The sequence below is a fragment of the Microcaecilia unicolor genome, chromosome 7 (genome assembly GCF_901765095.1).
Source record: "Microcaecilia unicolor chromosome 7, aMicUni1.1, whole genome shotgun sequence".
Lineage (NCBI taxonomy): Eukaryota > Metazoa > Chordata > Amphibia > Gymnophiona > Siphonopidae > Microcaecilia > Microcaecilia unicolor.
In genome coordinates, this window is record NC_044037.1 from 151,480,786 (window position 1) to 151,508,435 (window position 27,650).

Genomic DNA, 27,650 nt, shown 5'->3' on the forward strand with positions numbered 1-27,650 from the left:
ATAACGGGGGGAGTATGCCGATAACTTTAGGAGAAAAGAAACAGGAATATATAATAATGAAGTAAGGCTTAACGGATATTACCACTATAATCTTCAATACATTCCCTAAAGAAAATACAAATTGGTTTCAAACATCTTTCATAATATTCTTTTGTGCAATAAATTGTTTTAAGTGATCCGGTACAAAGAAAACATATTTTATATCCATATATTTTACAATGCATTTGCACGGATAATTTAAATTGAAGGAAGCCCCCAATGACAGAACTGCTGGTCGTAAGGTCAAAAACTCCTTTCTTTGCTTTTGTGTATTTTTGGTAACGTCCGGGAAAACCCATATTTTCCCCCCATAAAAGGGGTTTTGTAAATTTCTTAGAGCCAGTTTCCTCACTAGCTCCAAGTCTTGTTGAAACACAAATGATACCAAAAGGGTTTGCCTATTAGTTATAGATGTCAAAGATGTTTCCAAAAGTTCTGATACACTTATATCAACTTGCGGAGTCTGTAATTCAACATTTGATCTATTTGTTGGTAAGTAATAAATTTTACTCAATGGTGGAATATTATCCGATGCAAACTTTAAATTTTCCACCAAAAATCTTTTGAAAATATCCATAGGTGAATATACTGATGTCCTGGGAAAGTTTAACAATCGAAGATTCAATCTTCGATTAAAATTTTCAAAATATTCAAGTCTATTGTGAATCTGTGTATTATCTTGAATCAATTTTACAGTTGTTTCTTTCAATTTGGTGGAGTCAGTTTTCAAAAGGCTTATTTGCTCATTGACCTCATTTTTCATTGTGGCAAATGCAGTATTTAAAGTTTGTACCCTTTCAGTCAGGAAATCGATCTTATTTGTTGAAATCCTCATCGTATTATCTAAACGCTGGAGCACTTCCCATATCGTCTCCAGCGTGACCTTTGCATTCGAGGCCGTTGATGTTAATGGACTCTCCTGAGTAGCTATGAAGCTCTCTGGCTCCGTTGGCATGGAAGCCCCGGGAGGCAAACCGACTTTCTGGCCCAGCGGTAGAATGCCTACTCCGACTTCCGGTCTCGGCGTTTCACCCCCGAAGTCGATCGCCGCGGTTGCAAAGGTGGGCAAATAGTTGGAGGAGACAACGAAGTGTCTATCCCCTAAGATTTCGGCGTCTCCTACCGCCGTAATATCAGCAGGGCCTCCAACCTGAGCAGTGGAATGTCGCAATAGAAACTGATCAAGCTTCTGCTGGACGGGCGTTGATGTTAGCACCGACTGGGCCGCCGGTCTAACGGTCCCTTTTCTGTTGGTGTGCGGCATCGTGAAGGTAAGAAACCAGGAAAAATCTTTAATTAGGAAAAAAAATAAAACACCAAGAGAATTTCAAACTCCAGCAGCGTTGAGTTAGTCACCTATGCGAACAGATGGTACCGCCGCCATCTTGCTTCACTGATTTAGCAAGTTTGTCTGCAGATGGGATGTCTGTATTGGTTGTAGTGACTAGGGTGGTGTCTAATAGTTTGTTCACGTCTTTGTAATCTGGCCCTATTTTAGTTTTATAGTATGACCTTTTGGTCTGTCTTATTGCGTATTTGTATTTTCTTTGTATTTGTTCCATGAGTTGTGTATGTGTTCATCTTTTGTTTTTTTTCCATGCTCGTTCGAGTTTCCTGGATTGTGTTTTTAGTTTTTTCAGTTCATCGTTGAACCATGGTATCGAGTTATGCCTACGTGAGGTTCTTGTTCGTAAGGGTGCAATTTCGTCTAGTATGCTTCTGCATATTTTATCCCATTCTATGAGGTAGTATATGGAGTCCGTTTGTGCTGTCCATTCGTTATTGTATATCTGTTGCCAGAATGTTTTCAAGTCTACTTGACCTCTTGTACTTTTTAGGTTGTGTGTTCGTGTATACGGTATGAACCCTTCTTCCGCCATTTTAGGGATAGGTTTAGTTTGCAGTGATCGGTCCATGGTGTTTCTGTCCATTTAATATCTGTTATTATTAGGTTCTGGTCTGATGACAGTTTATGTGAGATGAGGTCGAGTGTGTGCCCTTTGATGTGGGTTGCTTGCATATGTAGCCATTTGAGATCCCATAAGTGGAGGAATTCCTTGCATTCTCGTGAGTTGATAAGAGTTTGGGTCTTCTAGGGGAAGGTTAAGGTCTCCTAATACTAGTATATTGGAGTTGGTTACATAAGTGTTTGAGATGAAGTCCATGAAGGTTGTCTGGCCTTCATTCCAATTACCTGGTGGTCTATAAAACAAGACACAGTTCAAGTGATCATGCAGGGTTTTGTTATGGACTCTGATTGAGGCAATTTCAAGTTGGGGTGTTATGGACTCGGCAGTGGTTTCGGTGGTAAAGTGGGATCGATACATTAGTGCTATGCCTACGCCTCTCTTTTCCTTTCTGGTCCAGTGTATGATTTTGTATCCTGGAGGGCATAGGTCTAGGATTATAGGGTCCTTTTGATTATGGATCCTGGTTTCATTGATGAAAAGTAGATCAAGGTTTTCTGACAAGATCCAGTCTGTTACTATTGTTGTTTTGCTTACTACGGATCTGGCGTTGATGTAACCCACTTGAATTTTTTGGTATGGGTCTTCTATGTTTGGTGTTGTTTGGATTTTTGTTAGTTGTCGCTTCTTTGTTAGTGTGAGTTTGTTAGGGACCTTTCTTTCCCTTCTGTTGTGGCTGTCCGCATGTTGGTGTTCTTCCTTTGTTTAGGTTGTTATCAGTTCGATGAGGTGTGGTGTATCTGATCAGTCTATGATGATTATAAAGTATGGGTATGATGTTACTTTCTGCGAGTGGGGTGGTTAGTGTTAGGTGGATCAGTGATAAGGAGTAGATTGCTAGGAGTAGTTGATGGTATTCATTTGTGAACCAGGGTGCAGATTTTGAAAGCAATGCATAGTAACATAGTAACATAGTAGATGACGGCAGAAAAAGACCTGCACGGTCCATCCAGTCTGCCCAAAAAGATAAACTCATATGTGCTAGTTTTTTGTGTATACCTTACCTTGATTTGTACCTGTCTTTTTCAGGGCACAGACCGTATAAGTCCGCCCAGTACTATCCCTGCCTCCCAACCACCGGCTCTGGCACAGACCGTATAAGTCTACCCAGCACTATCCCCGCCTCCCAACCACCAGCCCTGGCACAGACCGTATAAGTCTGCCCAGCACTAGCCCCGCCTCACAACCGTCTCTGCCACCCATTCAAGGCTACGCTCCTGAGGATCCCTTCCTTCTGAACAAGATTCCTTTATGTTTATCCCAAGCATGTTTGAATTCCGTTACCGTTTTCCTCTCCACCACCTCCCGCAGGAGGGCATTCCAAGCATCCACCACCCTCTCCGTGAAAAAATACTTCCTGACATTTTTCTTAAGTCTGCCCCCCTTCAATCTATTTCATGCCCTCTCGTTCTACCGCCTTCCCATCTACGGAAAAGGTTCGTTTGCGGATTAATACCTTTCAAATATTTGAACGTCTGTATCATATCACCCCTGTTTATCCTTTCCTCCAGGGTATACATGTCCAGGTCAGCAAGTCTCTCCTCATACGTCTTGTAAAGTAAATCCCATACCATCCTCGTAGCTTTTCTTTGCACCGCTTCAATTCTTTTTACATCCTTAGCAAGATAAGGCCTCCAAAACTGAACACAATACTCCAGGTGGGGCCTCACCAATGACTTGTACAGGGGCATCAACACCTCTTTTCTTCTGCTGGTCACGCCTCTCCCTATACAGCCTAGCAACCTTCTAGCTACGGCCACCGCCTTGTCACACTGTTTCGTCGCCTTCAGATCCTCAGATACCATCACCCCAAGATCCCTCTCCCCGTCCGTACCTAGCAGACTCTCCCCGCCTAGCACATACGCCTCCCGTGGATTTCTACTCCCTAAGTGCATCACTTTGCATTTCTTCGCAATTGAATTTTAATTGCCAAACCTTAGACCATTCTTCTAGCTTTTTCAGATCCTTTTTCATGTTTTCCACTCCCTCCGGGGTGTCCACTGTATTACAAATCTTAGTATCATCCGCAAATAGGCAAACTTTACCTTCTAACCCTTCGGCAATGTCACTCACAAATATATTGAACAGAATCGGCCCCAGCACCGATCCCTGAGGCACTCCACTACTCACCTTTCCCTCCTCCGAGCGAACTCCATTCACCACCACCCTCTGGCGCCGGTCCGTTCTACCAGTTCCTAATCCAGTTCACCACTTTGGGTCCCATCTTCAGCCCATCCAGTTTATTTAAGAGCCTCCTGTGGGGAACCGTGCCAAAAGCCTTACTGAAATCTAAGTAGATTACGTCTATAGCACGTCCACGGTTCAATTCTCCGGGTCACCCAATCAAGAATTCAATGAGATTCGTTTGGCACGATTTCCCTTTGGTAAAACCATGTTGTCTCGGATCTTGCAGCTCATTTTCTTCCAGGAAATTCACTATCCTTTCCTTCAGCATCGCTTCCATTACTTTTCCAATAAAAGAAGTGAGGCTTACCGGCCTGTAGTTTCCAGTTTCTTCCCTATCACCACTTTTGTGAAGAGGGACCACTTCCGCCATTCTCCAATCCCTTGGAACCTCTCCCGTTTCTAAGGATTTATTAAACAAATCTTTAAGAGGACCCGCCAGAACCTCTCTGAGCTCCCTCAATATCCTGGGGTGGATCCCATCTGGTCCCATGGCTTTGTCCACCTTTAGCTTTTCAAGTTGTTCATAGACACTCTCTTCTGTGAACGGTGCTATATCCACTCCATTCTCAAATGAACTTTTGCCAGACCATCGTGGTACTTCTCCAGGATTTTCTTCAGTAAAAACAGAACAAAAGTATCTATTTAGCAAATTTGCCTTTTCTTCATCATTATCTACATAGCGGTTTGCAGTATCTTTTAGTCTCACAATTCCCTTTTTAGTCACTCTCCTTTCACTAATATACCTGAAGAAATTTTTGTCACCCCTCCTTACATTTCTAGCCATTTGTTCTTCCGCTTTCGCCAGACGTATCTCTCTCTCGGCTTCTTTCAGTTTTCCTCCGATATTCCTCCCCGTGTTCCTCATCTTGAGTTTTTTCTGTATTTCTGGAACGCCATCTCTTTAGCCTTTATTTTCTCAGCCACTTGCTTGGAGAACCATATTGGTTTCCTTTTTCTATTGCTTTTATTTACTTTCCTTACATAAAGGTTTGTGGCCCTATTTATAGCTTCCTTCAGCCTGGACCACTGTCCTTCCAACTCTCATACGTCCTCCCGGCCCGTCAGCTCCTTCCTTAGGTATTCCCCCATTTTGCTAAAGTCAGCACGCTTGAAATCCAGGACTTTGAGTTTAGAGTGGCCGCCCTCCTCTTCAGCCGTCATATCAAACCAAACCGTTTGATGGTCACTGCCGCCCAGGTGGGCTCCCACTCGGACATTGACACGCTATCCCCATTTGTGAGCACCAGATCCAGCGTCTCTCCCTCCCTCGTGGGTTCCATGACCATTTGTCTGAGCAGAGCACTTTGGAAAGCATCCACAATCTCTCTACTTTTTTCTGATTCCGCAGACGGAACCTTTCAATCTACATCCAGCAGATTGAAATCTCCCAGCAACAGCACCTCTCTCTTCTTTCCCAACTTTTGAATATCTGCGATCAGGTCTTTATCTAATTCTTCCAATTGTGTCGGAGGTCTGTAGACAACACCCACGTGGACAGAGGTTCTATCATCTCTTTTTAAGGTGATCCATATCGCTTCTTCCTTTCCCTAGGTGCCTGTCATTTCAGTTGCCATGATATCATTTCTCACATATAGAGCTACTCCTCCACCTTTACGCCCCTCTCTATCCTTCCTAAATAAATTATAGCCTGGTATGTTTGCATCCCATTCGTGGGAACCATTGAGCCACGTCTCTGTGATTGCAACAACGTCTAAGTCTGCCTCCAACATCAGGGCTGAAGATCATGAACTTTATTGCTTAGGTCTGCGAGCATTTGTGGTCATCGCTTTCCATCTACATTTCCTGTTATGTGCTTCAACATTTGTGATTTGGGTGTGTCTTTTCTCTTTGGGTCCCTTCATATCCTTTTGTTTCAACTTTATATGTTTCTCTTCTGCCTCAGTTCTATTATCAGGATAATCTCTGTGATCATCATTCTCTTTGGGTCCCTTCATATCCTTGTGTTTCAACTTCATTTCTTTCTCTTGTGCCTCAGTTCTATTTTCAGGATCATCACTGTGCTGTAATGGAGCAAAAAAGTTCTGTAGGGGCAACACTTGTGAGGGCGGATGCTTGTGTATAACGAAGTCTGCCTGAGTCTACTGTGAACCATCTACTGTTCAACCTATTCATCAGTCCCCTGGCGCTCCTCATTCAAACAATGGGTATAAGTTTTTACTCATATGCAGATGATTTTTTGCTTATCCATTATGTTAGACCATTGAACATAGATCTTACACCCATTCAAGTATGCTTGGATAGAGTAGCAGACTGGTTAACAACACATCAGCTGGTACTGAACCCGGATAAGACTACAACATCTTGGATAGTAGGGCAAGGCACATATCCCTCTGTAGTACCTGTGCTATTTGGTCAGAATATTCCAACAGTTAAGTCTTTTAGATATCTCGGGGTCATTATTGATTCCGCATTGACCTTTGAGGAACAAGTATCCGATGTAGTGAAAAAATCTTTCTTTCATCTGAGACAGCTTCGGTCAGTCAGAAATTCAATAAGTAAGGGCTCTCTCAAAACGCTGACATCTGCATATATTACTTCACGTTTAGACTATTGTAACATTATATATGCAGGGATTACCCAAGCAAATTTAAAGCGATTACAAAGAATTCAAATACAGCAGCACGTATGATCTGTAGGGCTCGGAGGGATGATCGAGCAACACCTTTATTGCATCATCTGCACTGGCTCCCGGTCGAAGCAAGAATAAAGTTTAAGGCTCTTGTCCTTACACACAAAGCCTTTCACACATTAAACCTCAGCTACTTGTCGAATTTAACAATCCCCTACACCGCTATGCGAACTCTCAGATCCCTAACAGATAACAGGTTAGTCATTCCCCCTCTTACTAAGGCTAGGTGGGAATCTACACGGAGATCGGCTTTTTTCTACCTGTCACCCTCTCTTTGGAATAGCCTTCCAAAGGAGATCAGACTAGAGAAATCTTATCTCCATTACCGAAAACTTCTGAAAACCTTTCTCTTTATAAGCTATGTAGAACAGAACTTGGCATAATGAGATAAGGTCAAAAGACAAAGAAAAATGGGATAGCTTAATTGTATACTAGATTTTTAATTTGTTTTGATTTATTATGTAGTCTATCTTGATTGCTGTGCTTTCCTGTCACGAATGGAATTCCTATGTTTGTTTATTTGTATATACCAATTTTTATATATATGTAAACCGTTCTGTTTTGCAGTTGCAACAAGACACGGTATATAAATCAACATAAATAAATAATAAATAAATAAATATTCTTAAGGGGTTTTATTCTTTGAGGCAGTGGTGAGAAGTTATGATTCTGTGCAGTCCTAGAAGCTGCTTTAAGAGCATCCAATTCCTGCTTTACTTTACTGAGCTCCTGTTTTAAACTAGATATCTGAAGGCAGATAGGACAAGACTTAAATCTCCAGATGATTGGCCTTAAAATTAAAGCACCACAATTGTTACAGAGAATAAAAGTCACCCTGTTTGGCTGAAATGGGTATGAACAGGTGTACTATGTTGGGGTGAATACTCTGTAAGATTGCTTGTTTATGATTGAGGAGCAATTTAATGAGTTTTGTCTTGTCTTGTCTATAAATGAGTGGAAAATCCTGGGGTGGGTGGGATATGGGGAGGGTGGGTGAGATATATAAGTCCCTGTGAGTCAGCTAACTGCTGTTACAATGCAAGCTCTCTAGGGTTTGAGCAGAATGAATGGTAGAGTCTGCTCAAGGAATTTTCAAGATTAACTTTTCAAATTCCTTTGGAATATAGCTTTCTTTATGTAAATAAATCTAAATATTCCCAATAAATTATAACAGTTTCATCAAAGTAGAAAGCAACTTTATAACAATAAAATAAGATAAAAAAAATCAGAATTCACTTAGCAGTAATTTGCTTCAGATCCAGCACATGGAATGGTACACAGCAAATGCTATCAATTTCTCTAGCAGAGACCAGCCCACCTCCTGCTGTGAGTCAGCGTTCTTTGTTTGGGAGCCAGTGTAGTTTTTTGCTTTCGAATCGCGCAATGTTTATTTGGTTATGCTTTTTGGGTTATGTCTACTAAGATGCATTAACGTTTTTAGAACATACTTAAAATTAGCACGAGCTGTGTAGATGGTCAAAGAAATAGCATGGGTCTACACAGTTAGTGCGCGCCAAAAATGCTAGCGCCCTTAGTGCTGCTTAGTAAACAGGGACATTTATGTTTTATATTTATGATTTATATGATTTTAATTTCACTGTTTGTATATTAGTTTTATTGTATGGTTTATGTTTTTAATTATATATGTTACTATTATAAGCCGCCAAGAAAGTTTTGGATTGTGCGGGGTAATAAATTATGTAAATAAATATATAAGTTGATGCTCGGTTAAAGTTGCCCCTCCTCAATTTAACCTCATCTATTTTTAATCTTAGTTATGGCCTATCTTAACTCAGAGTCCTTTTATGTCTTGTATGCCTTGTCCACCTAACTTAAGCTTCAAATAGTTGGCTTGGCAAATAAGAACTTTAATGTCAGCAAGATGGACCTGGCAATTTGAAAAGGGGGTTCCTTGATAAAGCCTTGTGAAACATGACTCAAGTCGGAGTATTACCCCCAAGCCGACATTTATTTCAGATAAGTAACTTGAAAGCTTTAAAGCCTTTAATGTTTTCTTTGTTAAAAAAACCAGTATTTAAAATAAGGATTTATTAAAAAGGGACCGATGAGGAGGTTGGTGGATGAACCTTGATTGTATAAGTTTGGTCCATCAAGTACCACCGCTAAGGCCCCATTTCATAATAAAGTTGATATTATTTGGGCTACAGTGCATTATTTTGTCTATTGTGGAGAGTCTATCTGAATAGAGCAGCATACATCTGGTATCCACTATACAAATAGTAAAAATACTTACCACCATGTTATAAGCATCAGGAACTTCAATTTCAAACTGAAACTTTCCAGCTTGGTAATAACCTTCATCTAAGAAAACAAAAAATACACGTTTCTATTTTAAACATTTCAATCATATTTCTGTGTTACCTTCAATTTTTATGTTGTAGTTGAGGTTTATTTCTGAGACAGTGCTAGCAGAATAAAGTTTCTGTAATTGGTATATTATCCAGAATGATTTAATAGTCCAGCATTCTATTAGTACGTAAATCAAAAATCAATTTTTCTGAAAGAATTTCAAATACCTACCTCTTTCAATTATGTTGCAAGAAAGAGATATTAATGTGGAATTCTTATGGACAGAAATTCTATCTGTGGAGGCAAAGATAATACTGGTAGGACTATACTACTATCTGCCAAGCCAGAAAGAACAGATAGATAATGAAATATTAATAGAAATCAGAGACGTTAGAAAATTTGGTAACACTATAATAATACGTGATTTCAATTACCCAAAAGGAATACAGGGAACAAAAGACTCAACCAAGGAACAGCAAAAACGATTAGGGTTGCACACTGGTTACAAATTTTAATAACATAATTAATCACGATTAGAATTTTTTATCACACTGTTGCTCGTATAAAGGGTCCTCGGGCCTCACTTCTCCTCCTGTACTGTGCAAAATATAGACAGCAGAAGTGAATTCTCAGGACTCACATGCTTCAATTACTAAACTGAAAATAAATCATTTTCCTTACCTTTGTTCTCTGGTAATTTTATTTTTTCTAATCATCTTGTTCCCCTGTCTCTGGTTCTGCTTCCCTCACTCTGTGCTCTGAACTCTGTTTCCAGGACGTCCTGTCCATTCATTATTTCTTTCTCTCCTCCTTACTTCACTACCTGCCCTACATCCATCTTTCACACCCAACTTATTTTTCTGCCTCCTTTTCACATTTTTCTGCCTCCTTTTCACATCTATCTAGTTTCCAGTACTTCCCTTTCCCTCCATCCATGGGCGACATCTCCCTTCTCTTCTCTGCCATCTATGTGTATTTCTCCTTTTCCTGTCTCTTACCTTCTGTTCATGTCTACTATCTCCCTACTTTTTTTTCTTTCTTCCATCCCCCATTTCCAACATCTGACCCTCACTTCCCCTGCCATCCAGTATCACCCCTTTTTCTCTCTTCCCCAACCATCCAGCATTGTTCCTATCTCTATCATCTACCATCGACCAATCTCTCTCTTCCCCCTCACCATCCAGCATCACCCTTGTCTGCATGTCCCCCAAATCCAGTATCATCCATCTCACACACAATCACCATCCAGCATTGTCCTGTCTCTAGGTCCCGCCCCCGCCAACCATCTAGTATCACTCCATCTCTCTTCTCCCCACCAGCCTATCATCCCCACTGCCTCACCCCTCTCTTGCCCACCCTAAACCACCTAGTATTGCCTTGTCACCCCCTATATCGTGCATTGTCCCATCTTCCCCTCCCATATTCTACACTGCTCCATCTGCCCCAGCCCCCATATTCTGCATTGCCATATCTCTTCACCATATTAACATTGCTCTGTCATGCCCTATCATTCCCCCCCCCCCCCCCCCCCCCCCCCCCCCCGGTCTGCATTGCTCCATCTCTTCACACCCTCCATATATTGCATTGCCCCATTGTCTTATCTTCCTGCCCTCTCCCCCCTCCCAATGGCTCACTCATTTTATGTGGTCTCAAACTTCATCGCCGGTCCACTGCTTCTGTCTTCACTGTGGCGGCAGCAGCAATCAAAAGGTACAGGGACATTTCCCTCTGTGTGCTGCCGCTGGTTCTGCTGTATCCAGAAACAGGAAATTACCTCAAGCTCTGAAGTAACTTCCTGTTTCTGGGTCCAGCAGAGCCAGCAGCAGCACACAGAGGAGAAAATCTCTGAGCCTGCCTTCTAGTTGCTGTTGCCTGCACAGCCACGAAGGACCAAATGAAGCAGTAGCACAGAGCACAATCAATTGGGCAAGACAACTGACTGGTTCAGATGGAACTCCGACACCACCTAAGGCAGGAACTTAGGGTGCGTGCGGAGGACTATTCTGTTGTGATGAAACTTAGTATGAGGTGCATCCACTACTAGGGTCTAAAGCTCACTGACCCTATGAGCTGAAGTAACAGCCACCAAGAAAATGACCTTCCAGGTCAAGTACTTCAGATGGGCAATTTGGAGGTTTGGATTCCAGACTGAGGGCATATCCTAACCAGACTATTTAAAGAACCCACCAGTTGGAAGTTATGAGAGGCCAACTTTGGTGAAAAAAACATTAACCTTCCCCCAACCAGCAAGTCATCTGGCACGGGCACTTTTATTGCGGCTATACTGGAGCCAGTAAACAGCCCGTCCCTTGCTTTTGCTGGGGAGCAGTAGAGGCCTTGGTGTTTGACCAGTTGGCGAAAAGGCTCAGAGACCTCACCGTGGGGGGGGGGGGGGGGGGGGGGGGGGGGGGGGGGGGGGGGGGGGAGGGGGGAGGAGACATATGCTGCAGCAGACAGCAAGGTAGATGCAAACACCCCTGACGCCGATGCAGTGTGGCGCAGTAGTTCTTCTAGAAGCTCTGGAAACAAGGCCCGAATGCGCTCATTGAGAGCCGCCATCGGAAAAAGCTGTGGGGCCGGCAGAGCAGTTGGTGGCAGAGTCGCATGGGGTTTGGGAGCAGGAATTGGGACTGCTGAGAGAGCGACATGACGCCAACTATTGTATGGTCGCTTCTCGGGTGCCGATGTCCTTGGCACCCCAGAGCTCTCGGCACCAAGTGTGAAGGGGGAACGGTGTCATGCTTCTTAGCCTTTGCTCAATGTACCTCACCAAGGCTCCTCAGTGACAGACGAGGACGATGTTGAATCCCCACGTATCCTTGGGGTCGGGTCCGACGATGGATGGTCCCGGGGGCCTGCATAGCAGGATGGCGAGTCCGGTGGAGACTCACGCAATGCCTTGCTGCTCCCAGTGTGTCATTGTCTCTCAGCAGCCATGCCTACCTTCACTCCCGATGTCGATGCCTCCCTCGATGCTGACGTTGTCAACCTCGATGACAATGTCGAAGGACCGGACAGAGCACTAAAAACCTTTTCTCTCTGGGCTTCTCAAGCAAGTTCAGTCCTTTTCTTCATACGAAGACAAAGGGCACAACAAGCTGGCCTTATGGTCAGACCCAAGGCACTGAATACACCACGAATGGGTATCAGTGCCTGAGATGGTCCGGTTGAACCGAGAACAGCATTTGAAGCCACTGGGAATCTTGATGACATGGAAGGGAAGACTGCCGTAGCCAAATCAAAAAACACGATTGTGCTGAAAAAAGAAGCACAAAATAGAGAAGACCCAGCCAAAAAGGCCTAAAGACGGCTGTGACTAAAAGAAAAGGAAACTTTACGCAGGTCAAACAAAAACTAAGAAATAACGGAAGAACTTTTTTTTTTTTTTTTAACACAAAAGCAAAAGAAAGGAAAAAATGAAGGCTAAATACCGAAAAAGTAAGAACTGAAGCTCTCCTAGGCCAAAGAAGCAGAGCCACAAAAAAGAACTGCTCCTTACGCGGAAAAAATACAACTGAGGAAGTGCAATAGGAGCCATGTCTTTAAAGGCCCTAGGATTTTTTTGACTTTCCAATGAAAGTCAGTTGTATGTTTACCAGTTGCATCACTTTTTCTTTACTTCGTTTATAACCTGGACCTGAGGTTTCGAGCTGTGATGCAAGAGTTCTTGATGGCAACATTTTAAAAGTACCCTGTTTCATCACAGTTGTATATCTGGTTCCTTGATGCTACTTCCTTTCTAAGGAGATGTTGAAATATTGCTTGGAATGTGACAAATTCCTCAGAATCTGCTGACAGCTTTCCCCAGCAATGTAGAGCTGTCTTATTCCATTTTTCTTCCAACTATCAAACCACTCAATACTAGTCGTGAAATCAGGGTCATTTTCTTTGTTCCTTTTGAAACTCTAGGGCTTTCACTTGTACTATAGGCCCTGATACAGGTATGCCTTTGTCTCTTTACTGTATGAACCACAGGAATAAGACTTTGCTCACCTTTTCATATTCACATTTTTCATAGTTTTTTCTAGTGTTCAATGAAAATGTAGAGGCACGATTTGAGCCCCATTTCTACAGCTCACTATGTTACTTTTTCCAGTCAATAACTGCTACTTTCCCCACTACTAGTTCTGTTGCAATTTTATGGATGGATTCACCCTTATCAATTTTTTTTAAAGCATCAAGTTACTGCTCTATAGACAAATCAATTATTTTCCTCTTATAGACTAGAATAAAAACCCAGTAACATAGTAACATAGTAGATGACGGCAGAAAAAGACCTGCACGGACCATCCAGTCTGCCCAACAAGATAAACTCATATGTGCTACTTTTTGTGTATACCCTACCTTGATTTGTACCTGTTTTTTGTGTATACCCTACCTTGATTTGTACCTGTCCTCTTCAGGGCACAGACCGTATAAGTCTGCCCAGCACTATCCCCGCCTCCCAACCACCAGCTCTGGCACAGGACCGTATAAGTCCTGCCCAGCATTATCCCCGCCTCCCAACCACCAGCCCAGGCACAGACCGTATAAGTCTGCCCAGCACTAGCCCCGCCTCCCAACCACCAGCCCAGGCATAGACTGTATAGTCTGCCCAGCACTAGCCCTGCCTCCCATCCACCAGCCCCGCCTCCCACCACTGGCTCTGCCACCCAATCTCGGCTAAGCTCCTGAGGATCCATCCCTTCTGAACAGGATTCTTTATGTTTATCCAAGCATGTTTGAATTCCGTTTACCATTTTCATTTCCACCACCTCCCGCGGGAGGGCATTCCAAGCATCCACCACTCTCTCCGTTCAAGAAATACTTCCTGACATTTTCTTGAGTCTGCCCCCTTCAATCTCATTTCATGTCCTCTAGTTTCTACCGCCTTCCCCTCTCCAGAAATGGTTCGTTTGCGGATTAATACCTTTCAAATTTGAACGTCTGTATCATATTACCCCTGTTTCTCCTTTTCCTCCAGGGTATACATGTTCAGGTCAACAAGTCTCTCCTCATACGTCTTGTAACGCCAAATCCCATACCATTCTCATAGCTTTTCTTTGCACCGCTTCCATTTTTTTAACATCCTTCGCAAGATACGGCCTCCAAAACTGAACACAATACTCCAGGTGGGGCCTCACCAATGTCTTATACAGGGGTATTAAAACCTCTTTTCTTCTGCTGGTCACACCTCTTTCTATACAGCCTAGCAATCTTCTAGCTACGGCCACCGCTTTGTCACACTGTTTTGCCGCCTTCAGGTCTCAGATACTATCACCCCAAGATCCTCTCCCCGTCCCGTACCTATCAGACTCTCCCCGCCTAACACATACATCTCCCTTGGATTTCTACTCCCTAAATGCATCACTTTGCATTTCTTCGCATTGAATTTTAATTGCCAAAACGTTAGAACATTCTTCTAGCTTCCGCAGATCTTTTTTCATGTTTTCCACTCCCTCCGGGGTGTCCACCCTGTTGCAAATCTGCAGTGTATTACCTAATAATAATATTGCACAAATATTACAGAAAGGAGAAAGTAAAACTCACTATGCAGTGTATTTACCTAATAATAATATTGCACAAATATTACAGAAAAGAGGAAGTAAAACTCACTATGCAGTAAAACAGGAATCCCAAGTCACAATTGTGCAGTTCTGCGGTAAAAGAAGAGTCCAGGTCACAACTGTGCTGTTTTACAGTAAAAGTAGGGTCCCGGGTTCGAAACTAATTGTCTCAGGTGCAAAAATTTCCTCTGTGCTATGCCGGAAAATGAAAAGAGAAGCCATGTGCTTCTTAACAGCGATGCGATGACATCACTGGGAGGGGGGGTCCTGTCGGATACGATAGATGGTCAGATAAATCGAAGATACTTACCTGTAGCAGGTATTCTCCGAGGACAGCAGCTGATTGTTCTCACTAATGGGGTATCCCTAGCACCCAGTCTCACTCAAAACAACAAAGAAGGTCAATTTGGCCTCACAACGGTGAGGACATAACAATGATTGGCCTACGAACAAAACAGCTAACTGAGAGTGCAGCCTGGAACAGAACAAAAATGGGTCTAGGGGGTGGAGTTGGATTCTAAACCCCGAACAGATTCTGCAACACCGACTGCCCAAACCGACGTCGCAACGGGAATCATGCTGAAGGCAGTAATGTGAATGTGTGGACTGATGACCACGTCGCAGCCTTGCAAATCTCTTCTATAGTGGCTGACTTCAGTGAGCCACCGACTCTGCCATGGCTCTAACACTATGAGCTGTGACATGACCCTCAAGAGTCAGCCCAGCTTGGGCATATTTTGCCATTTGAACGTCCTATCGAAAAATGCCCCTCCACATATACCAGTGTTTACTCATAATGAAGTGGAACCTGTGCAGAGTGCCAGACTCAACTCTGGCCACTTTGTTGGGCAGACTGGATGGGCGGTGCAAGTCTATCTGCCAACATTTACTATGGTACTATGTGTCAATAAAAAGCTTACCTGCATGATGCTAAAGGTGATTTATCCCCAAGTCTAGTGATAAGTATTCATTTACAACAACATTTAAAAATAAAAAGGTAGTAACAGCAGCTTCATAGTTCCCTAAGCTTTTTGTTTGTTTGTTACATTTGTACCCTGCGCTTTCCCACTCTGGCAGGCTCAATGCGGCTTACATGGGGCAATGGAGGGTTAAGTGACTTGCCCAGAGTCACAAGGAGCTGCCTGTGCCTGAAGTGGGAATCGAACTCAGTTCCTCAGTTCCCCAGGACCAAAGTCCACCACCCTAACCACTAGGCCACTCCTCCACTCCTCCAGCTTGTTCTTCTAGCTTTACTTTCAACAGCTAGGACACTGTCCTTGACGTGTTGATACTTTCTGAGATATATAGTTAACTTCCCTATTTTTTCCAAAGTAATTAATGTCTGACTGCGGAGTTCTTCTAACTTTAATTTCAACAGCTAGGACACTGTCTTGACTTGTTGATACTTCCTGAGATATATAGTTAACCTCCCTATTTTTTTCCAAAGTAATTAATGCCTTGACTGCGGAGAAAAAAAGTTTTCATTATTAATTCTCCCCACACATACAAGAACTCATTACTTTGAACACATGATGAACTTTGTAAAGGCCAAGTTATTACTACCTCCAATTATTACAGCTGCCAAATACTTTAGCATTTCTCAGTGGCTTGTGAATCTAGTTATTATTATTATTATTATACACGAACAAAAGCTGACCATATTTCACCATTTCATAAAGCCTGAAAGACCAACCTGAAAGAAAAACTATCAGGCATGAGATGGAAAGATTACTAATATTGCAGTACAAACAAGAACCTTTATTCTTTCTAAATCATTCAAATTATTAGTGAAGTCCTCTCTTTGGAAACTACTCAAAATCTGAGAAAAATAATATTAGAGCAGACCACCAAAATAAGTGAAATCATTATTAATCACATTTACTCTCTCGTTTTCTCAAGATTTATGATACAATGCTAAAGCTTCACATTCAAAATTGCATTATGACCAAACATAACTCTTCAATGCTTCCTTAGAGTCTGGAATGGTCCTGGAGGACTAGAGAAGGGCGAATGTGGTTCCTCTGCATAAGAGAAGCAGTAAGAAGGTTGGAAATTTCAGGCCTGATAGTCTAGTCTCATTGGTGAGTAAACTAATGGAAATGCTCCTACAGCAGAGGATTGTGAGGTTCCTAGAATGTAATGGACTGCAGAACTTGAGGCAGAATGGGTTCAATAGAAGCAGGTCTTGTCAGACAAATCTGATTGATTTCTTTGACTGGGTATCCAAACAATTGAATATGGGAGAGTTGCTAGACGTGGGTACTTTGATTTTAGTAAAGCCTTTGACACAGTTCCACATAAGCAACTGATAAATTGAGTGCCCTCGGTATAAGCCCTGAAGTAATAGACTGGGTTAAAAACTGGTTAAATGGAAGGAGACAGAGGGTAGTGGTAAATGGAGTTTGATCTAAGGAAAAGGATGTTATCGCTGAAGTACGGCAGGGATTAGTCCTTGAGCTGGCTCCTTTGAATATCTTTGTGAGTGATATTGCGGAAGACTGTCCTGGTAGGTCTCTTTGTGGATGATCCAAACTCTGTAATAGGGTAGACACCCCAGAGGGTTGTGAATAGCAAGAGGAGGAATCTTACGGTTTGAAGAATGGTCCAGAAACTGGCATCTAAGATTTAATGCTAAAAAAAAAAATGCAGGGTCATGCACTTGGTTACAAAAATCCAAAGGAACAGTATAATATAGGAGGTGAAGTACTTCTGTGCACAAAAGAAGCGTGGGACTTGGGGGTGATCGAATCAGATGATCTTAAAGTGGCCAACAGGTAGAAAGGAGACAGTCAAATCCAGAAGGATGCTCGGATACATAGTGAGAGGAATGGCCAGCAGGAAAAAAAAGGTGATAGTGCCCTTGTACAAGTCTCTGGTGAGGCCCCATTTAGAATACTGTGTGCAATGCTGGAGATCATACCTTCCAAAAAGATATAAACAGGATGGCGTTAGTCCAGAGGGCAGCTACAAAACTGGTCAGTCATCTCTGTCATAAAGTGTATGGGGACAGACTTAAAGAGCTTAAAATGTATACTCTAGAAGAAAGGTGGGAGAAAGGGGATATGACAGAAACATTTAAATATCTCCTTGGCAGGGGTGGATTACAGTGACCTGGGCTGTAAAGATCATTGGGCCCCCTACACACACACACTACAGCTCCCCCATCCCCGCACACTACAAAGTACCCCAATCCTCAGTGGGCCCTTCCCGGTCCTACCTTGAAGGGTCCTGATCGTAAAGTGGTTTCTTCAGAGCAGGAAAGAAACCCACTCTTTCCTGCCAACTATTGCTATTCTGCCCAGCGCCTCCGTGTTTTCAAAATGGGTGCCGAAACTTCCTGCAATAGTCTTGTGGGTCTTGACATCTTACGAGACTGACGCAGGGAGTTTCGGCAGCCATTTTAAAACATGGAGGCGCCGGGCAGAACAGCGGCAGCAGGCAGGAAAGAGTGTTCTTTCCGGCCCCCACAGAGGCAATAGACTACCAGGGTCCTTCAAAGTGGTACCAGGGAGGGCCCACTGAGGCTCGGGGGCTGCTGTATGCGGCGGCGACAGCAGAAGAGGGGCGAGCTTGGGGTCCTTGGGCACTAGCCAGTTCCCTGGTCAGTCCACCCCTCCTCTGTGGAATTAATGTTCAGAAGGTAAGCCTTTTTCAAATGAAGGAAGACTCTGGAATGAGAGGACACAGGATGAAGTTAAGAAGTTATAGGCTCTGGAAGAATCTACTTTTCAAGGAACGTTTGGTGGACGCATGAAATAGCCTCCCGATGGAGAAGGTGGAGACTGAATTTAAGAATGCAATAGTCAGGCATATGGGATTTCTCTTACAGAAAGGAGGAGATAGTGGTTTCTGAGCATGGGGAGACTGGATTGGCCATTTGGCCCCATCTGCAGTCATGTTTCTCTGTTTTCTTGACTTACTTAATGAGGGAGACCCAGATGCAACCCTATCATGACACACTTAATAAGCATTAAATCCCACAGTATCCTCACTATATATTTTTATTAAATATAAGTTATATATTTTTGGACATTACACTTATCCAACATTACATTTGAAGTGTTACAATAATTAAAATTACACAATAAAGCGAAGATAAATACCTGTAGCAGGTATTCTCAGAGGACAGCAGGCTAACTGTTCTCACATGTGGGTCGACGTCCGCGTCAGCCCGGGAATCGGACGGCTATTTTGCAAGCAAAATACAACCCCCCCCCCCCCCTCCAGAGCAGTGCGCACCGCGCATGCACAGCCACGTTCCCACTCAGTTAATCAAAAAGCAAATAAACAACAAAGAACAACTCCAAAGGGGAGGTGGGCGGGTTTGTGAGAACAATCAGCCTGCTGTCCTCGGAGAATACCTGCTACAGGTATGTATCTTCACTTTCTCCGAGGATAAGCAGGCTGCTTGTTCTCACATGTGGGGTATCCCTAGCAACCAAGCTCACTGAAAACAATGAACATTGGTCAATTGGGCCTCGCACGGCGGGGACATAACAGAGATTGACCTGAAACCATAAACAACTACAGAGTGCAGCCTGGAACAGAACAAAAATGGGTCTAGGGGGGTGGAGTTGGATGCTAAACCCAAAACAGATTCTGCAGCACAGACTGCCCAAACCAACTGTCGCGTTGGGTATCCTGCTGAAGGCAGTAGTGAGATGTGGACTGATGACCACGTTGCAGCCTTGCAAAGCTCTTCAATGGAGGCTGACTTTAAGTGAGTCACTGACGCAGCCATGGCTCTAACATTGTGAGCCGTGACATGGCCCTCCAGAGTCAGGCCAGCTTGGGCGTAAGTGAAGGATATGCAATCTGCTAGTCAATTGGAGATTGTGCATTTTCCGATGGCGACTCCCCCTCCTGTTTGGATCAAAAGAAACAAACAACTGGGCGGACTGCCTAAAGGGCTTTGTCTGCTCCACGTAAAAGGCCAATTCTCTCTTGCAATCTAAGGTGTGCAAACTGACGGGGAAAAAATGTTGGCAAGACAATTGACTGGTTCAGATGGAACTCAGACACCACCTTTGGCAGGAACTTAGGGTGCGTGCAGAGGACTACTCTATTGTGATGAAACTTGATATAGGGTGCATGTACTACCAAGGCCTGAAGCTCACTGACTCCACGAGCTGAATTAACTGCCACCAAAAAAACGACTTTCCAGGTCAAGTACTTCAGAAAGCAGGAATTCAGTGGCTCAAAAGCTTTCATCAGCTGGGTGAGAACGATGTTGAGATCCCATGACACTGGTGGAGGTTTGACAGGGGGTTTTGAAAAAAGCAAACAACTAAAGGCTGTCCAGAGATAGGCTTACCCTCTACACACTGATGATAAGCATTAATCACACTAAGATGAACTCTTACGGAGTTGGTCTTGAGACCAGACTGACAAGTGTAGAAGGTATTCAAGCAGGGTCTGTGTAGGGCAAGAAAGAGGACCTAGGGCCTTGCTGTCACACCAGACGGCAAACCTCCTCCATTTAAAAGAGTAACACCTCTTTGTGGAATCTTTCCTGGAAGCAAGCAAGACTCGGGAGACAACCTCTGAAAGACCCAAGGAGGCGAATTCTAAGCTCTCAACATCCAGGCCGTGAGAGCCAGAGACTGGGGGTTGGGATGAAAAAGCGACCCCTTGTTCTGAGTGATGAGGGTTGAAAAACAATCCAATGTCCACGGTTCTTCGGAGGACAACTCCAGAAGAAGAGGAAACCAAATCTGATGCGGCCAGAAAGGTGCTATCAGGATTATGGTTCCACAGTCTTGCTTGAGATTCAGCAAAGTCTTTCCTACTAGAGGTATGGGAGGATACGCATACAGAAGGCCTGTCCCCCAATGCAGGTGAAAGGCATCTGACGCTAGTCTGTCGTGGGCCTGAAGCCTGGAACAGAACTGAGGGACTTTGTGATTGATGTGAGTGGCAAAAAGATCCACCGAGGGGGTGCCCCACGCTGGGAAAATCTTGCGGACTACGCCCATGTTTAAAGATCACTCGTGAGGTTGCATTATCCTGCTCAGTCTGTCGGCCAGACTGTTGTTTACACCTGCCAGATAAGGTGCTTGGAGAAACATGCCATGACGGCGTGCCCAAAGCCACATCTGAACGGCTCCTGACACAGAGGGCGAGGATCCAGTGCCCTCCGGCTTCTTGGTGTAGTACATGGCAACCTGATTGTCTGTCTGAATTAAGATGACTTGGTTGGACAGCCGATCTCTGAAAGCATTTAAAAGCATTCCAGATCGCTCAATTCCAAGAAGTTGATCTGCAGACCTTTTTCCTGAAAGGACCAGGCTCCATGAGTGTGGAGCCCATCTACATGAGCTTCCCACCCCAGGAGAGATGCATCCGTCGTCAGCACTTTCTGTGGCTGAGGAATTTGGAATGGTCGCCCCAAGGTCAAACTGGATCGAATCGTCCACCACTGAAGAGAATTCCGAAAGCTGGTGGACAGTTGGACTACATCTTCTAGATCTCTCACAGCTTGAAACCACTGGGAAGCTAGGGCCATTGAGCTGATCTCACATGTAGACTTGCCATGGGAGTTACATGAACTGTAGAGGCCATATGCCCCAGAAGTATCAACATCTACAGAGCCGTGACCTGCTGGGATGCTCGAACCATGGACAGAAGGTTGTCCGCCCTTGCCTTGGGAAGGTAAGCTCGAGCTGTCTGAGTGTTCAACAGGGCTCCAATGAATTCCAATTTTTGGACTGTGGTGAGATGGGACTTGGGATAATTTATAACGAACCCCAGTAGCTCTAGCACCACCGGCATAGTCATTCGCACGGCCTCCAGAGCACCCTCCTCTGAGGTGCTCTTCACCAGCCAATTGTCGAGATAAGGAAAAACATGCACTCCCAGTCTGCGTAGTGACGCTGCAACTACAGCTAGGCATTTGGTAAACACTCTGGGTGCAGATGCCAGGCCAAAAGGCAGTACACGGTATTGAAAGTGCTGTGTTCCTAGCCGAAATCGAAGATACTTCCTGTGAGCTGGGAGTATCGAGATGTGGGTGTAAGCATCCTTTAAGTCCAGAGAGCACAGCCAATCGTTTTCCTGAATCATGGGAAGAAGGATGCCCAGGGAAACCATCCTGAACTTTTCTCAAACTAGAAATTTGTTCAGGGCCCTTAGATCTAGGATGGGACGCATCCCCCGTTTTCTTTTGCACAAGGAAGTACCTGGAATAGAATCCCAGCCCTTCTTCCCCTGGTGGAATGGGTTTGACCACTTGGGCCTGTAGAAGGGCAGAGAGTTCCTCTGGAAGTACCTGTTTGTGCTGGGAACTGTAAGAATGAGCTCCTGGTGGACAATTTAGAGGTTTGGATTCCAGATTGAGGGTGTATCCTGACCGGACTATTTGAAGAACTCACCGATCGGAGGTTATGAGAGGCCACCTTTGGTAAAAAAATATCAACCTCCCCCCCCAACCGGCAAGTTGTCCGGCATGGACACTTTTTCTGAGGCTATGCTGAACTGGAGCCAGTCAAAAGCCCGTCCCTTGCCTTTGCTTGGGACGCGCTGTTGACGAGAACGAGTGCTCTGGGACTGAGCATGGACAGGCTGCCGAAAAGCAGGAGTGTACCTACGCCTAGCATAGGACTAGGGAGCACTCCTCTTCCCTCCAAAAAAACCTCCTAGATGAGGAGGTAGTAGCAGAAGACGCCCGGCAGAAAAGAGAATCCATAGCATCATTGTGCTTTTTGAGCTGGTCAAGCAAATCCTCTACTTTCTCACCAAAACGGTTATCCCCCCGGCAAGGAACATCCGCCATCTGCTGCTGGACTGAATGATCCAGGTCAGAGACACGCAGCCATGAGAGTCTGCGCATCACTATACCTTGGGCAGCTATTCTGGATGCTACGTCAAAAATGTCGAACGTACCCCTGGCCAGGAATTTTTGACATGCCTTTTTGCTGCCTGACCAACTGGCGAAAAGGCTCAGCCTGCTCCAGAGGGAGCACATCAACCAACCTAGACAGTTGCCTCACCGAGTTCCGCAAGTGGATGCTCGTGAAGAGCTGGTATGTTTGGATTTTGGCAGCGAGCATAGCGGCCTGATACGTCTTCCTCCCAAAAGAGTCCAAAGGTTCTAGATTCTCTGCCTGGGGGTGCCGAGGCATAGTCCCTAGTACTCTTGGCCCCTTTCAGAGCGAGTCCACCACCATGGAATTGTGAGGTAGCTGAGACCTCATCAATCCAGGTTCCCCGTGGATACGATATTGGAATTCACTTCTCTTCGGGATCACGGGGTTAGACAGAGGGAACGACCAGTTTCGCATAAGGACTTCCTTCAGTACATTATGCAAAGGAGCCGTTGCAGCCTCTCTAGGTGGAGAAGGATAATCCAGGACCTCGAGCATCTCAGCCCTGGGCTCATCCTCAACCTCCATAGGGAAGGGAATAACGCAGTCATTTCACGGAGAAAGGAGGTAAAGGATAGACTCTCCGGTGGAGACAGTCTCCTTTCTGGTGGAGGGGAAGTAACATATAGTAACATAGTAGATGATGGCAGAAAAAGACCTGCACGGTCCATCCAGTTTGCCCAACAAGATAACTCATATGTGCTACTTTTTGTGTATACCCTACTTGATTGTACCTGTGCTCTTCAGGGCACAGACCGTGTAAGTCTGCCCAGCACTATCCCCGCCTCCCAACCACCGGCTCTGCCACAGACCATATAAGTCTGCCTAGCACTATCCCTGCCTCCCGCCACTGGCTCTGGCACAGACCGTATAAGTCTGCCCAGCAGTATCCCCGCCTCCCACCACCGGCTCTGCCACCCGATCTCGACTAAGCTCCTGAGGATCCATTCCTTCTGCACAGGATTCCTTTATGCTTATCCCAAGCATGTTTGAATTCCGATACCGTTTTCATTTCCACCACCTCCCGCAGGAGGGCATTCCAAGCATCCACTACTCTCTCTGTGAAAAAATACTTCCTGACATTTTTCTTGAGTCTGCCCCCCCCCCCCCTTCAATCTCATTTCATGTCCTCTCGTTCTACCGCCTTCGCATCTCCGGAAAAGGTTCGTTTGCGGATTAATACCTTTCAAATATTTGAACGTCTGTATCATATCACCCCTGTTTCTCCTTTCCTCCAGAGTATACATGTTTAGTTCAGCAAGTCTCTCCTCATACGTCTTGTAACGCAAATCCCATACCAATCTCGTAGCTTTTCTTTGCACCGCTTCAATTCTTTTTACAGCAAGATACGGCCTCCAAAACTGAACACAATACTCCAAGTGGGGCCTCACCAACGACTTATACAGGGGCATCAACACCCCCTTTCTTCTGCTGGTCACACCTCTCTCTATACAGCCTAACAACCTTCTAGCTACGGTCACCGCCTTTTCACACTGTTTCGTCGCCTTCAAATCTTCAACCCCTAGATCCCTCTCCCTGTCCATACCTATCAGGCTCTCCCCGCCTAACACATACGTCTCCCGTGGATTTCTATTCTCTAAGTGCATCACTTTGCATTTCTTCGCATTGAATTTAATTGCCAAACCTTAAGACCATTCTTCTAGCTTCCTTAGATCCCTCTTCAGAAGGAATCCCAAAGGACTAGTCAGAAGAAAAGTACCTGGGATCCTCCTCTTCCTCCCATGAACACTCATCTTCAGTGTCGGACATGTCTCAGAGCAGTCCGAAACTGAGCCTGCCTCGATGCCGAGGAACAACGTCCTTGATGGCGATGCAGAGAAGTCAACACACCGCCTGGACTCTGGTGAAGCTTCCTCCACCGACATTGAGGGAGAGTCGACCTGGGTGGCAGGCGGCACCGAAATCGGGGACCTCACCACAGGTGAAGGGCCAGATATTGCTGCAGCAGACGGTATGGAAGGCGCAAGCACCCCCAACACAGAAGCAGCCTGGCGCAGTAACCCTTCCAGAGGCTATGGAAGCAGGGCCCTGATGCACTTGTCTAGAGCCGCTGTCAGACAAGGCTAAGGGGTCAGTACAGGAGCCAGTGGCAGAATCTGTCGAGGCTCAGGAGTAGGTACCGGGCTCCTAGCCCGACGCATCGGCACGTCCTGTATAGAGGGAGAGTGATCCTCTCGGCGCCGACGCTTCTCAGGTGCCAAATCCGTTGACGCCCCAGAGCTCCCAGCACCGTGTGTCGAAGGAGAACGATGACGGTGCTTCTTTGCTTTCGCTCGACGCCCATCATCGAGACTCCTCGGTACCGATGAGGAAGACGTGGAATCCTCATGTCTCCTTGGGGCCGGGGCCAACGAAGGTCGGTCCCGGTGGGCCTGCATAACAGGAGGCCTCGAGACAGGTGGAGACCCACTCGATGTCTCACTGCTCCCAGCACGAGTTGGTCGTTCCGCAGCCATTACCTTAGCTCCCGATGTCGATGCATTCCTCAATGTCGACGTCGAAGGACCGGATCGAGCCCCAAAAAGCTTCTCTCGTTGGGCTTCTCGAGACACTTGAGTCCGTTTCTTCATATGAAGACACAGACTACAAGCAGCTGGGCTGTGGTTGGGCCCAAGGCACTGGATACACCAAGCGTGGGTATCGGTACCTGAGATAGTCCGGTTGCACCGAGTACAACGTTTGAAGCCGCTGGGTGTCTTAGATGACATGGAAGAAAAAACGGCTTCGGCGAAATCAAAAGACGCGATCATGCCTGTTAAAAGAAAAAACGGTACGAAAAAAAGGGAGCAAGCCGGCCTCGTTGACAAAGAAAACTTAAAAAAGGGGCAAAAAAGTAAAGAAAACTACGGGAGTTTTTTTTTTTTTTAACTGTAAATTCTACTACAAATAATAAAAGAACAAAGACAAAAAAAGTGAGCGGGAATGCTCATACAACGGGTGGGAAGGTGGCCGCGCTCGCGCGCCACTAGACTCTAGAAGGGAGGGTTGTATTTTGTTTGCAAAATAGCCATCCGATTCCCGGGCCGACGCGGACGTCGACCCACATGTGAGAACAAGCAGCCTGCTTGTCCTCGGAGAAGCATAATTATAAAACTACCCTCCGCACCATATTTTTTCCTTTCTCAGCTTTCTACTTGTTTAATCAATCCAAAAAGACAAACTGGTGTAGTTTCAAAGAACTCAGAGTACACAACAACAGAGGATTTGGATTCCAATTATTTATTTGCTGCAGCATGATGTGTACGCTCATTAAGCTTTATGAGAGAGAGAGAGAGAGAGAGAGAGAGAGAAAGAGACTCTCCCTTACACAAATTCACACACACAAAAAAATTGTTTTTCTGGACCTAACATTTTACACCCTGTTCATGACCAAGATGCATTATTATGCCAGAAAATGGATGAGAATGCTGGGGTCATTATGGTAAAGCGAAGATACTTAACCTGTTGCAGGTATTTTCCGAGAACAGCAGGCCATTTATTCTCTCACATGTGGGTGAAGTCATCCACGGCGTCTGGTGCAGAAACGTTGCTCAGCATACTGTTTCTTTAAACATTCGAGGTATTCCTTCCAGAACACATGCGCGGGTGCCTTCCCGTCCGACTCACAAGCACGGGACCAATTAGTACAATAACAACTCCAAGGGGAGGTGGGAGGGTATGTGAGAATAAGTGGCCAGCTGTCTTCTGAGAATATCTGCTACAGGCAAGAATCTTCGCTTTCTCCAAGGACAGCAGGACAGTTAATTCTCACATGCGAGGATCCCTAGCTACCAGGCTCACCAAAAACATTAGGACAACAGGAACTCGCAACGCGAGTTCAAAGAAGTCAATTAATCTGAAACTACTTACGGTAAAATTATGTATCATACCTGATAATTTTCTTTCCATTAATCATAGCTGATCAATCCATAGACTGGTGGGTTGTGTCCATCTACCAGCAGGTGGAGATAGAGAGCAAACTTTTGCCTCCCTATATGTGGTCATGTGCTGCCGGAAACTCCTCAGTATGTCGATATCAAAGCTCCATCCGCAGGACTCAGCACTTAGAGAATTACACCCACAAAGGGACACTCTGCCCAGCTCACCACCGCCGAAACGGGGGAGGGGAATTAACCCAGCTCATCCCCACACAAGTGGGGGAGGGGAATCCGTCCAGCTCATCCCCGCGGAGCGGGGGAGGGACACCACCCCGCCGATGCGGGGGGATCTGGCTTATCCTGCAACCGCAACCGCGGGAGGAGCTGACTGACCCTAACACCGCCGAAGCTGGAGGGGTACAAAGCTGCCCTACTGCCGCACGAAGCGGGAGGGAGCGCCGGCAGAATTTATGTCTCAATCCAGCCCCGTAAAACGGAGGGGAGAGGAATGCAGCAGCTCACTGTAACACAAATTCGTCTCAACTCTTGAAGAATCCATTGAAAACTTGAACACGAAGTCCTCCTGAACAGGAACTGAAGACTAAACTTGAACCTGAAATGTAACCAGAATATAAACAATACAGATATCTGAGTGGGGCTATGGATTGATCAGCTATGATTAATGGAAAGAAAATTATCAGGTATGATACATAATTTTACCTTCCATATCATCATGCTGATCAATCCATAGACTGGTGGGATGTACCGAAGCAGTACTCACCCAGGGCGGGACATTGAAATCCCTGACCGCAACACTGAAGCTCCAAACCGGGCCTCCGCCCGAGCAGCCACAGCCAAGTGGTAATGCCTGGAGAAGGTATGGGCCGATGCCCAAGTTGCCGCCTTGCAAATCTCTTCCAAGGAGACGGACCCGGCCTCTGCCATCGAGGCCGCCTGAGCTCTAGTGGAGTGAGCCTTCAGCTGGATAGGCGGCACCTTCCCCGCGGCCACATAAGCCGCTGCAATGGCTTCCTTGACCCATCTTGCCACTGTAGGCTTAGAAGCCTGCAGACCCTTACGAGGACCTGCAAACAGGACAAACAGATGATCCGATTTCCGGAAATCATTGGTCACTTCCAAGTATCTGATGATGACTCGTCTCACATCCAGATATTTGAGAGCAGAGTATTCCTCTGGGTAGTCCTCCCTAC

At 45.2% G+C, this 27,650-nt stretch overlaps 1 protein-coding gene across 1 annotated transcript in view; it reads right to left on the reverse strand.

The window, feature by feature from the left end:
- The window catches only part of UBE2F (ubiquitin conjugating enzyme E2 F (putative)), a 441,864-nt gene that overhangs the window by 259,284 nt on the left and 154,930 nt on the right, over nucleotides 1–27,650 (reverse strand). The window contains exon 5 of the mRNA XM_030209070.1: nucleotides 9,098–9,165. Within this exon, the coding sequence (XP_030064930.1) occupies nucleotides 9,098–9,165 (68 nt within the window). The remainder of the gene's footprint in view (nucleotides 1–9,097; nucleotides 9,166–27,650) is intronic.